Source organism: Phlebotomus papatasi, chromosome 2 (assembly GCF_024763615.1).
Source record: "Phlebotomus papatasi isolate M1 chromosome 2, Ppap_2.1, whole genome shotgun sequence".
NCBI lineage: Eukaryota > Metazoa > Arthropoda > Insecta > Diptera > Psychodidae > Phlebotomus > Phlebotomus papatasi.
Genome location: NC_077223.1, coordinates 61,134,467 through 61,146,640, shown reverse-complemented (window position 1 = coordinate 61,146,640; position 12,174 = coordinate 61,134,467). Strand labels below are relative to the sequence as shown.

The 12,174-nt window shown below is 34.3% G+C and overlaps 2 protein-coding genes across 2 annotated transcripts; one reads left to right on the top strand and one right to left on the bottom strand.

Annotated features, from left to right (window-relative positions):
• The first annotated feature begins 23 nt into the window (after window positions 1-23).
• LOC129801983 (TBC1 domain family member 20) lies at window positions 24-6,761 on the top strand. Its single transcript, XM_055847509.1, has 5 exons — window positions 24-428; window positions 497-616; window positions 691-935; window positions 5,262-5,759; window positions 6,025-6,761. The coding sequence occupies exons 1-5, from the start codon at window positions 233-235 to the stop codon at window positions 6,271-6,273; spliced, it is 1,308 nt and encodes a 435-aa protein (XP_055703484.1). The 5' UTR covers window positions 24-232; the 3' UTR covers window positions 6,274-6,761.
• Window positions 6,762-9,936: 3,175 nt separating this feature from the next.
• Window positions 9,937-11,003, bottom strand: LOC129801003 (uncharacterized). The gene is made up of 2 exons (XM_055845754.1): window positions 10,052-11,003; window positions 9,937-9,986 (listed from the first exon to the last, which is right to left on the bottom strand). The coding sequence occupies exons 1-2, from the start codon at window positions 11,001-11,003 to the stop codon at window positions 9,937-9,939; spliced, it is 1,002 nt and encodes a 333-aa protein (XP_055701729.1).
• Window positions 11,004-12,174: the final 1,171 nt, after the last annotated feature.

The following is a 12,174-nucleotide window of genomic DNA, read 5'->3' as shown; positions in this document are numbered from 1 at the left end:
GAATGCGTGAACTATAAAATCGATGTACAAACTGCCATTTCAAATTAAGTAAACTGTCACTTTCGAGAGGCACTTCAGTGTGGTCTCTGTGTTTTTGTCTATTTGTTTTGGTTTTATCTGTGGGAGTTTTTAGGGAGTGAAAAGTTGAGAAATATTCCAGTGCATCATCTGAATCACAAGAAGAAGTGTTTATTTTGAACATTTGCCATCTGTTGTGAGTTATGCCAGAACCATGGCAGAGGAGCAACTACCACTAAACTGTGATGAAGGCTACGACTCAAGGAACTCCACTTTAAGCAAAAAGTCAGACAAGCTGGAGGCTAAGGAAGCTGTCCAGGATACTCCAAAGGAGGATGGAAACCAGAATAAGTGTAAAGAATGCGATGAAAGGCGTTCAGATGAACCAGTAAAGTTGAGTTTTAAAAGATGTGAGTAAAATTTCGTGGTTATCAGACCATATCATGACACGTCTTGATTTCTCTGCTTTCCCCCTCAGTTCCGGAGAATCATGAGGAGCAGGAGAAGAGAAAACACATTGAGGCAGCCCTCGAGGATTCCACCTCAAACCTCGAGACGTGGCGACAATTCGCACTCTCGGAATATGGGCTAATAAATGGTGAGTTTTTGAAATCTCTTTCCGGAAACATTTTTAAAACAAACTCTCATTCCTTGTTCATAATATATATGCAGATGATCTGAGGAAGAAGGTTTGGCCCCTTCTGGTTAACATTGATCCAAATGATGTTGAGCCAGCACCAAGTCTCGACGAACTAAAGACACATCCTGAGTATAATCAAGTCATCCTCGATGTCAACAGATCTCTAAAGAGATTCCCCCCGGGAATCCCCTATGAGCAACGTATAGCTTTGCAGGATCAGCTCACAGTGCTCATACTGCGTGTCATCATCAAGTATCCGCATTTAAAGTACTACCAAGTAAGTTTACAAATTCCAAAGGCCTTTGATCTTTAAAATTCTTAACAATATTGTCTACGACCTTACATCATTTTCCTTATCTGTGGTATCACGGAATGACTACAACCATTATCGCTTGCTTGTTGTCTGCATTTTTTCTAAAATTGATTGGATTACTTGAACTATTTATTTGGGAAATTTTAAAGACGGAAAGAAATTAAGAGCTCTTAATTTAAGAGACATCCTTGAGAATTTAATTTACTCAAGTTTAGGGTAAGTTGCATAAGTTGGAACAATTTCCAGAGGCTCGAACTTTGATACAAGATTAAAGACATTATAAATACATTTTTCCCTGATGACATACATAAATTTGCTCCTTGATTCTTCTAGAATATTACCGTTTCATGGAAATTCTTGAAAAACAGTTTGAAAAGTTCTTAAATACAAGAAAAATACGTGAGTGCAAAACAATATAATTTGGACAGGGTGGGACAAGTTGGACGTGGGAATTTGGACAATGCGTAGGGGAAGGTTGTGCAAGTTTCAAGATTTTTTACTGAATGCCATACAAACTGAATCAATTATACCACTAGGGTAAAGTGTATAATTAAAAAGTAATAAACATTAAGGCTTAGATATATATTATTTATTAAATCTTTTTCTTGGATATTTTAATTTTCTTGCTTTGCTCCTTTTCTTCTTTTATTTTGAGCCTTTCTTCCTGTTTCTGAAGTCTAATTCTTTTTTTTCTTGCATAGCCTCTTCAAACATGAATTTAAAAACTCCATAGAATAATATTAGATACCTGTCCACCTTTGGGCGAAAGCATTACACCCGTTTCGTCAAGATTAAAGACGCGATCAGGAGGAAGTTCCAGAAGATCTTTGGATTTTAAATATTCATGAGTTTTCTCAAACCACTCAGTGGTAATACCAGCTCTTTGGGTTGTGTATGCTTCTGGTGTACGAAGTCTCAATTCTGGGTATCTGTTCAAAAAGCTCTTGAACCAAGAGTATCCTGGCCTTCCATCGGTGAACTCGTTGACAATCTTGAACTTCTTACAAATAATTTGCACAGTGTTGAGGACTTGATCTTTTGTTATAGGATGCCACTTGTCACTACATCCTAAAATCCATTCAACGAGCTCATCTTCTATATCTTTTGGCAGCGTAGGAGGCCTTCCCCCAGAGCATTCTTCCGGACATTTCCCGGTCAGCTTATTAAAAAGTGTTGTTCTTGGCACCCCAAATAATACTGACACCTGACTTAGTGACTTTCCTTGACGAAAAGCTTCCAGTGCTTTGTTCACTTGGTCTTGAGTATAGGATTTGTACTTTTTCAATTTATTTGCCTTTTTACCCATCTGAAATAAAAAGAAAACCCCTGCAATACAATCGTATCTCCGGATGTCCAACTTGTCACTTTTGCTCACGCTTCAAATAAGCACTTTTTCTTCATACAGTTAGTAATTATATCAAATAAAACCATTACGTACCGTTAACTATCGAGATTAAACACTTTATTCCACTAAAATTTGCCAGAAATATTGAGAAATGTCAACAGAACCGAAAAACCAAAGTCACTCTTCTTGTGTTTTTATTAGGAAAAAATGGCCGATCGATGTATTTTTTCGACGGTGAAAAGTTACACTGTCAATTGAGGTGAGAATTTTATACGTTAAATCTTATTCATATGAATGGATTTTCACTTTATTTGCAGCACAAGGAACCAAATAATTAAACTATAACATAGAAAAATATACTAATTAAAATTTAGTACTGTATTTATCAAGAAAAAATTGACTGTCCAACTTGTCCCAGCGAGATTTTCCAACTTTTGCTATTGTCCAACTTGTACCAATTTACCCTACTTGCATTATTTTATTAGAGTGTTTAGGAATTAAATTGAGATTCTTTACAATCTCTTTCGGGTTGCAATATTTTTTTTAAGCATTTAAACAAGAATTAAAATTTCTACACTATTTTTTTTTATTTTTGTAATAAAGTTTTATACTTATGGGAGGGAGGGGCAGTTTTACATAGGTAGTTGAACTTTTTTTCAGGACTCATTTTTGCTAAACAATACCTAGTGAGCACAACTAAAAAAGGCAGCGCTTTCAGCATATTTTTGCAGAAAACACTGCCATTTTTAGCTACATGTACTCGCTGGGTAATAAACATGTTCAAAGTATTCTCCGTTGTCTTCTTCTGAGTATTGACTAATACTGAAAATATACGGGACAATAAATGTTTTTCATCCTAAAAACCTTAATTTTCGAATGCAATGCATGCATTCCCAACCCTAACACAAATTAATATTTTTCTTATTAGACATCTTCTCATTTGAGTCTACTTAAAAATTTTAGGTTATGTGAAATCTAACCTCAAAAAATCAAACCAATTTGATCACAAAAGTGTAGATTCAAATTTAATTTTCTTTTAGTTTTTGAAAGAAAGCTATCTACTTAGAATGCATTAGTTGACCACATACTCTTATCCCAGAAATAAAGCCAGAAACTTATATTCTGAAATGCGAGATTAATTAATTTTGATTCTAACCACAAAACCTCTGTAAATATTTCTGAAAGCAATACTTCAAATTCTTCTCCAACAGCACTAAATTTTACTTTACTGCAGAAAATTCGATAGCGTAGGTTCATGTTTGTTTTTTTTTAATTTCAGAAAAATTAAGTTTACATGCCCTTTTTGTAAAATTTTATGTTTTATTGAACAAAACTATCTTTTTACTGATTTTTTTCTTGCTTAAATATAACTTAAACTCAGATTCCAAAACAACTTTTCTCAGTGAAATGTTTCTGCATTATTGACTTTTCTTGGTCTTGATTCTTGTCTCGACTGTTTTTCCCAGTTCGCGTCGTGTTCCAAAAACACCAAATAGTCGTGAAAAGAACTAAAACAAAGAAAAGTTGATCGTGCAGAAACACTTGAAAAGTAAAGTTAAAAATTAAAATGAAAGTTATTATCATTTTTAATTGGAATAGGACTAAAGGGCCAAAATTCTGAAAGGGACGAAATTATAATAATAATAGGGGAAAGTGACCATGCTTGATACGATCCAAGCTTGATAATAACTATTTTTTTCCTATGTTAATCAATAGTTATGACTCGTCGCAATATATTTCAATAGCTGGTGCTAAGCCTCACATTTCCTAAAAAAATTAGGATCCTAGCTCTTTTTTCCTAGTTTCAGGAAGCAAAAATCAAAAATAGGCCCAAAACTGTAATTTCGATACATGATATTTCATAAGTATTTCTTAATTAATGTCGCTGTTCACGAAAACTACTATCATAGGCACATAGAGGGGTCATCAGTACTAATATTTATGTAAAAATATTTGTACTTGGTGGACACTGTTTTTGTGGGTGGTAACAAATTCATAAATTCTACTTGTATCCATCCTATATTTTAAGAAGGGTCCATGAATGATAATTTTAATGTGGCAACTATATCATTAGATGTGATTCTTTCATAATTACACATATTGCAATCCGCCAATTTTACCGACAATTGACATAATCTTCAACCCTGTTGCCTAAATTTTAAGGTTGCAGAGTGTCATTTTCATAGACTCAAACTGAAAAAATGGTTTTCGCTAGCGCCCTAATGTCATAAAAACATGGCTTAGAAAAATTACATAAAAGTGATTTTAAAACTAATAACCAGTCATATAAACGATTTAAGCAGATAGATTAGAGTTCCGTCTAAATATTGATGTGCAATTTTTTGTATCCGGTGAATTTTTTGCAGTGAAAATGGACCTCCGAATTGTCGAATCAATTATTATACAGGAAGGCCCCGGACCCGACTTGTATAAAAATCGCCATTGAATTTTCATTTTCTTCTTGAGGAAAATCTAAGGATTTCCAGGAACTATTTGAGGTTGGATTAAGAACCTAATAAGTGAGACATTTTTTTGTCATATTGGAAGAATCGCTTCGGTTTGTGTGTTAATTAGAAAAAAATCACAAAACTTGGACATCATTTTACAGTATCAAGCATAGTCACTTTCCCCTACAGAAAATCTTCCTTTACCTCTAGTAAGCGCAGTGCAATCGTGAGTCGTGAGAGTAGCTATGACACTATTAAGAATTCGGGATTTTGACCAGGACCCATCCTAAAGATATCTCCTACGTGTATATGCATTTTTTTTTATCATGAGTGACTTCGTTTTTTTCGGTCCCGAAAATGTCATTCAAAACGGAACTCTTTGTAACTGGTATGTGTCTCGGCTTAATGTTTTCAACTGCCTGCCAATCATGATATGATAACGACCAGAGTCCAGAATGAGTTATAAAAAGAAAATCTTTTCTGGGATTCTATTTAAAGGGTTACCACGATGTGGCCATTACATTTCTCCTGGTTGTTGGGGAGGACGTGGCATTTCACGTGATGGAAATCCTTTCGACGCAGCACCTTGTGGAGTGCATGCAGGAAACAATGGAGCCAACACAGCGTCGTCTTCTTTTTCTCTATCCCATTATTCGTGGCGAAAATCAGGCCCTTCATGATTTTCTCGAACGTTCATCCGTTGGCACTCTATTTGCCCTGCCCTGGTACCTTACGTGGTTTGGACACAGTCTCAACCAGTACCGTGCTGTAGTTCGACTCTATGATTACTTCCTGGCCTCTCCCTTCCTCCTGCCCATCTACGTCACTGCTGCCATTGTTCTGCACAGGGAAGATGAGATCTTCCGCGAAGAATGCGACATGGCCAGCATCCATTGTCTTTTGTCGCAATTACCTGATGACCTGCCTTTTGAATATCTCCTGCGTCATGCTCAACAGCTCTATGTACGTTATCCCCCAGCGAAAGTTGAGGAACAGGTAAAGTTTGTTTATCTAGAGGAAAGTGCCCATGCTTCATATGATCCAAACCTTTATAATGACCACATTTTTTCCTACGTTTCTTAATAAATGTGACTAAAACTAGGGGAAAGTGCCTATTTTTTTAAATTCTGGAGTCATATTTATTGAGAAACATAGGAAAAATTTAGTTATTACGAAGCTTGGAACCGTACGAAGCATGGGCACTTTACTTTACTTCTTTATCAAGAGTTAATTTTTTTTTTTGGATTCGGTCAACTTACAGGTCCGTCAGATGCAGGAGCGTGAGAAGATAAGGAGGGCCGAGGAAGAAGAGCGAATGAGGCGTCGACGAGCTGCCATGCAGAAGAAAAGAGATCGTCCTGTACCCATTGGATTCCTCAATCGTCTTCTGCCTCATACTCTTCTCAATCGACGCATCGTGCTGGTAACAACGGCCTTTTCCATCCTCGTCGGCATTTGCGCCTACTACTACAAGGCCCAGCTGCCCCAACACTTCCGGTCGCTGCCGTAAATTTTCTCTCTCTCTCCCTCTCAGCTGAGAGGGTAGTTCCTGTTGTAAGTATTCTTTCTCAATTACTGAACAGTGTGTGATTTGTAGCGACTTGGAAGGTTGGATATTAAAGTATTTGTTTTTGAATGAGATGAGGCACCTTTTAAGACATTTTCATTAGAATACTTTTTAGCTCAGCCAATGGCATAATGGACAAAAAAGAAAAGTCTTCAAGAGAACGAATGAGAGATTGTGATAAAAATTGGCAATCTTTCTTCATTAACAAAAAAAAGCTACAGAAGCAGACAATTGATTGAGTGAAAAATTATTCGAAATAATTAATGGAGATAAGCCAAAAAGTGGCATAGAAGTCAACTGATTTCTCTATTTGATTAGCTAAATTGATAAAAAAAATTGTTAAAGTTTATTTTATTGGGTGATCGAATGTAGATAAGTTATATTGCTGTAAGTAATAAAGAAATACAATATCTTTTAGGAAATCAAGTAAAGATGGAGAATTTCACTTATAATTTATTTATGATTTATGAATTTCTGTGCAATATACAACCTTCTTCTTCTTCAGAATGTGTTAGAATTTTTTACACAGCTCGGAGGCAATATTGATTTAATTGTAATCCTTTATTTAAACGATATTTAAATGCTGATTTTTATGTCATCTACACACTAGAGCAATTTATGTCCATATTGACGCAAATTCCCTATGGTGTAGCTTCAATATGGACATACACGTTAGTGTAAATTTCTCTAGTGTGTTTAGGCTATTATTTTCCAATAAAAATCCTTTAATTCTAAGCTTGTTAATTTATTTAATCATTTAAGCAGAAAACGCAACAAACTTCACGAAATTGAAATAGAAATGTCAAAGTTTTGTAAGCTGGTCTATCATTCGGCATCATAGGAGTTGAAATAATGTTTTATGACCCCTACACACTCTAGATCAATTTTATGTCCATATTTGACATTTTCCCTACACAAAAATGTAAACAATTTCCTTCAATATGAACATAAATATCTCAAATGTATAAGAGGCCATTTTAGTGCTTTTTATATCAGAACTGTGTCAAATTTCGGACAAGTTGCATTAGTATCAATATTTTAAATTTATAGCGTCATATTTACAAATTGAAATTTTTTATGACTTACTTTTCAGAAATGTTGTTTGAAATCTTGTAGCATAATTTAAAACGTCTCTATTTTCTTTAAAAAAAATAGTCATTTTTGTGTTCAATATCGAACGCGAAGCTCTTCGAAAATTTCTTACCCTTCCGGAGCTTTTCCAAGGATCCTTCTATAGCATCTCGTTCGTAGAGATAGCGCTCTTTTATTACTTTGCCATTGCTGCAACAATTTCTAGAGATTTCAAGAAAACAACATTTTTAGCAATTCTAGAAACAAAAGAATTGTCCGATATAGCAAGCTGACTGAAATTTGACACAATTTCCTTACTTTGTATGGAAAATTGAACTTGGCTCAGAATATTTGTAACACCACTAACTTAAGAAGTATCTTGAAAATTAGGAAGATAAACTCCCTTCTAACCTGAAAGAATAATTACCTCTGACGCACCCGGAAGAAGTTTATCCTCCTGATACTCAAGTTAGCTCAGAATAGTTAAGAAAATTTTGACTTTAATTCAAGCTTTTTTTTATTTTATTACATTTTTTTTTTTGGTTTTTTAAAAAGTAAAAAGACGCTTTTTATACAAGTTCTATTCAAAGTTAATAAAAACTTTGAATTGGATTTAAAAAAAAAAAAATTTTCGAAAAAAAACCTTTATTAGCTTTGAAATTATTATTTTCATCTTAAATTATTGTGAAGCTTGCAGTGAATTTATCTTACAGATTAGAAAACATGACCACTTCAAAATTAAAATCTTTACTAGTATATTTAAATCAGCTTTTAGAATACCGTTTCAAATATTTAAATTTCAAAGATTCATTACAGAATTGAAAGGTTGATCTTGGAGTTTAAAATTTATAATCTTTCTAATATTGTTATCCAGAGTGCGTTGATTCTAATGGCATCTACACACTAGACAAAATTATGTCCATATTAAAGCAAATTCCCTACGCTTGTGTAGGAAAAACTTTTCAATATTGGCATAGTTTTCTCTAGTGTGTAGAGGCCATAAAACAGATCCCTTCAAAATTACAACACAACTAAAGAAAAATAAAAGGATACTAACCATCACGAAATATATACCTGTCAATTTTGATACTTTTCTTTTAAAAAAAGTGTTTTATACATGAAACATTTTATGGAATATTTATTAAATAACAAAACTAACTAAACCTAAAAGATTTTCTTAAGCGTTAAGACGTCTACAGATTGGAAGTGAGTTTTGTCAAAAGTTGCTATTTTGAAGGGTACCATATGTCAAAATTCCGTTGAAAAGAGAATTTTTAACGAAGATATCTCCAAATGCATAGCTTTTTAAGCATCAGTGGATATTTCTTAAATTCTCACAAAGTGCAACTGGGATAAAGAATATTTAATATCAATTTTTAAACATCCATTTCAAGACTTCAACATGGTCATTTTCAATACTTGTTTCTGACGAATATATTTTTTAAAATAAATTTTGCGACTAATAGACTTTATCAGAAAACACTTAAGGTGATTAAATAAGGTCTGTAGCAGGTTGGTAAATATTTTATTAGTGATAATAAGAAAAAAATCTGGTAGATTAATAATTTATTAGAAAAGAAATCCCAATTTTTTATCAGCAAAGAATCAGTAAAGTATTATTATTATTTATTCAAGAAACCCACCCTTTTCCCCATTATACATATGATTAGGCACTTTTATTAATATCGTGCCGTATAGTTTAAAGTGAACATTTCAGATGTAAATTAGAATTTCAATTAAGCAATTAAGTAGTACACAATTTCTTTTTTTCTAATATTGATGTACATATTTCACTGGGGTGTCCATCACCAAAAATTAAGGAAAGAAAAAACATTGAATATTCTTATAGTCTTCTATTTTAGAAGATGAAGAATAAATGAAATTTTAAGATTTATTTCTTCATAAATTTTAAGCCAACTGGCTTAGAATTTGAAAATAATAATACAAATATCTTTACAATACTCCAGGGCTGTATGCACGCCAGGCCCACCAAGAGAAGGTAGGGCAAGTCCAAAAAGAAGGCATACTATAAGTATGCACATTCCCTCTACACCTCCCGCCTCCCCCCCCAAAGAACATAGGCACACACAGCCCTGGAGAATTCACGTGATCAAATCAGTTTATTTATAATTATTATCGCATTCATCGGATATTTGGTCTGAACTTGACGAAGAATTTTCATCTGAAAAGTCCATTATATCTGGAGGCTTGGGATCGGGGGAAAGGGAGGAAGCAGGAGAAGGGAGAGGAAGGTTGGGACGTGAAGGGGTAAGGGGACTGTTATCAAAACCTTTGAATTGAAGTAGTATATCAGCAGAGATTGTTTGACGTGTGAGTGAATAATTTTTCTGTGAACTGTTTGTTGGTGAACTTGTTAATGAATAATCTGTTTTTTGTGAATGGGTTTCTTTCAAAGGAGAAACATTTCCGGTTGGAGTATTTAGAATAGATTTTTCTGCAAGAGAAGCATTCAACCTTTCCTCTACATTTTGTCTTTTGTGTTCTTTAATTGTAATCTTAGGAACTTTAGGTTGTTTAATTTTTGGGCTTTTTGGTGATGGACTTACAGAAGTTCGCTTTGTAACCTTGTTTTGATTTATTGAAAGATCAGGTTTTGATGTTGAATTAGATGTTTCAGACTTAAGTGTACTTGCGAAAGTTTTCTTCGATTGATTATCTGGGGCGGTGGGCTTCATGTGTGCTGCAGGTTGGACAAATTTCCGTTTCTTCAACTCCTCTCTGGCTAATTTGTATGGGATCCTCATAGTCACCCTGATGGCGTTGATCTCCTTCTCCTCTATGAATTTTGGGCATGCTCTGCTCGAGCTTGGATGATTCCCAAGGCAATTTACGCATTTGACTGGACCAGGACAGGGCTCTTCATTTCCGTGTAGTGGTTTGGCACAATACCCACAAGTAGGAGTATTCTTCTTCGAATCGCATCTTTTCTTTGTGTGTCCCAGGCGCTGGCATATGACACACCGGAAGGGGGATGGGATGTACAACTCTGTCTTGACGACGAGATATCCAACATTAATTTCAGCTGGGCATATTGGGGAATCGAATGTAAGAATGTGTGTTGCAGTGTCCACCCATGTGTTGTTCTCCCTTCTTTTGAGCCTCTGAACATGTACAACTTTTTGATCATTTAATCCCTCTTGTATTGTCTCCATATCCAGTTTCATGATCTCTCGACAACGAATAATAGCCTGAGATTTGTTTAAAGCACCATTCTCGGAAATGGTAACGGCCTTTTTATCAGCTCCAAAACTAGTCAGATTTTTCAAACAATCGATTTGCTGGGTAGATGATGTTTGGAGCAAAAGATCTCCACTATTTAGCCTCGTAATGATTTTGAAATTTTCCGATGAAATGCACTTCAGCCCACGATGAATTTCGAAGATGTTGAGTTTTCTGATTTCCTCACCTCCGATAACGAAATATTTTTCGGTATCAGAAGGATGAGTGAAGAAGGCGACCTTCAGGGCTTTATAGTTTCTGCTTTGTGATTGTTTTAATGTGGGCATTTCGCCACGATGCGTTACATTGTACAGGTTGAAATCATCAGGGGGGCCTCCTGGACCCCCTGATTCTACACTCATTGCACTAGACTTCTTAAACTCAACTTTTAGATTAAACTATTATTAAAAAGAAAAGGAATTCACTGAATTTAAAGATAAACTTCTCACTCGAGAATAAATCAAAGAGCGCTCTGTGTGAATCGACTAATCGCTACGAGATCTGACACAGTACTGAATCAGTAAAGTAAGAAAAATAAGTTTAAACAAAGTGGATTTTTGATAAATGTGACCGAAAACTGCTCGGTAACCCGAAATTTGTATCATTTTAAGCTTTATGGATTTTTTTTTTCTCTGCCAAAAACTGAACTGCTGCAAAATTTAAAATAATACAAAATTCCAGTGATAACGGTCTCTGCACATTGAAGGAATTTTTCGTCAAAATAGAGCATTTTGATTTACTTCAAAATACTCGACTTTGACAAAAAAAATTGATTTTTTTCTGCTTTTGGGAAGTGAAATTCTCCTATCAATTACATAAAAATGTAATATTTTTTGTAAGTTTATTTTGTGGTTGCTTTTTTTAGAACCATTTTACAAAATACTGTAAAAAAAAAACAAATGAGGCAAAACAACATTTTGGAAAGATTCATTCTTTTCAGATGACAATTTACTAAAAACACTAAAAAAAAAAAGTTTTGAATCTACAAGATGAAAAGTTAATGTAATAATGTAAGAATTATTGGAAATTACTCTGAAATATTGTGAAACAAGAAAGGTTAATATCAATAAAAATATTTTCACAGTAACTTAAAAGATTATACTTCTCTTTTTATTTTCAAATCGACCTTACAGGTTGGTTATATCCTTTGGTTTGGCTATAAAAGGCTTTCGTTAATATTTGGGATATATTAGAGCAAATTGTTAACGCTTACCTGGAAGACCTTATATTATTTAATATGTATTGGTATAAATGACGACTTTTGTTCCCGGACTAAAATTCTAAACCATAGAGGGGAAAAGTTTTAGTGCACAAAATTCTGGAAGAAAAATGATCTCTGACAGAAATGTGCGCATTTATACTGCATTGTTTTTTTTTAGACCACCTCCCACACATTCTTGCCCATTGTCATTTCTTCAATAGTGCCAAATAATATGGACATTTCTCAAGTGTGTAGAAGCCATTGTGGTGCCTACACGCAGGGACAATTAACCATCAATGTCTTGGAAATCAATAATTTACTCTCCAGAGTAA

Coding starts and splice junctions, on each gene's coding strand:
- LOC129801003 (XM_055845754.1), bottom strand. CDS start 11,003: ATGAGTGTAGAATCAGGGGGTCCAGGAGGCCCCCCTGATGATTTCAAC. Junction 9,987..10,051: donor ATCGAAGAAAACTTTCGCAA/GTACACTTAAGT, acceptor AATCAAAACAAG/GTTACAAAGCGAACTTCTGT.
- LOC129801983 (XM_055847509.1), top strand. CDS start 233: ATGGCAGAGGAGCAACTACCACTAAACTGTGATGAAGGCTACGACTCA. Junction 617..690: donor GGAATATGGGCTAATAAATG/GTGAGTTTTTGA, acceptor ATATATATGCAG/ATGATCTGAGGAAGAAGGTT. Junction 5,760..6,024: donor CAGCGAAAGTTGAGGAACAG/GTAAAGTTTGTT, acceptor GTCAACTTACAG/GTCCGTCAGATGCAGGAGCG.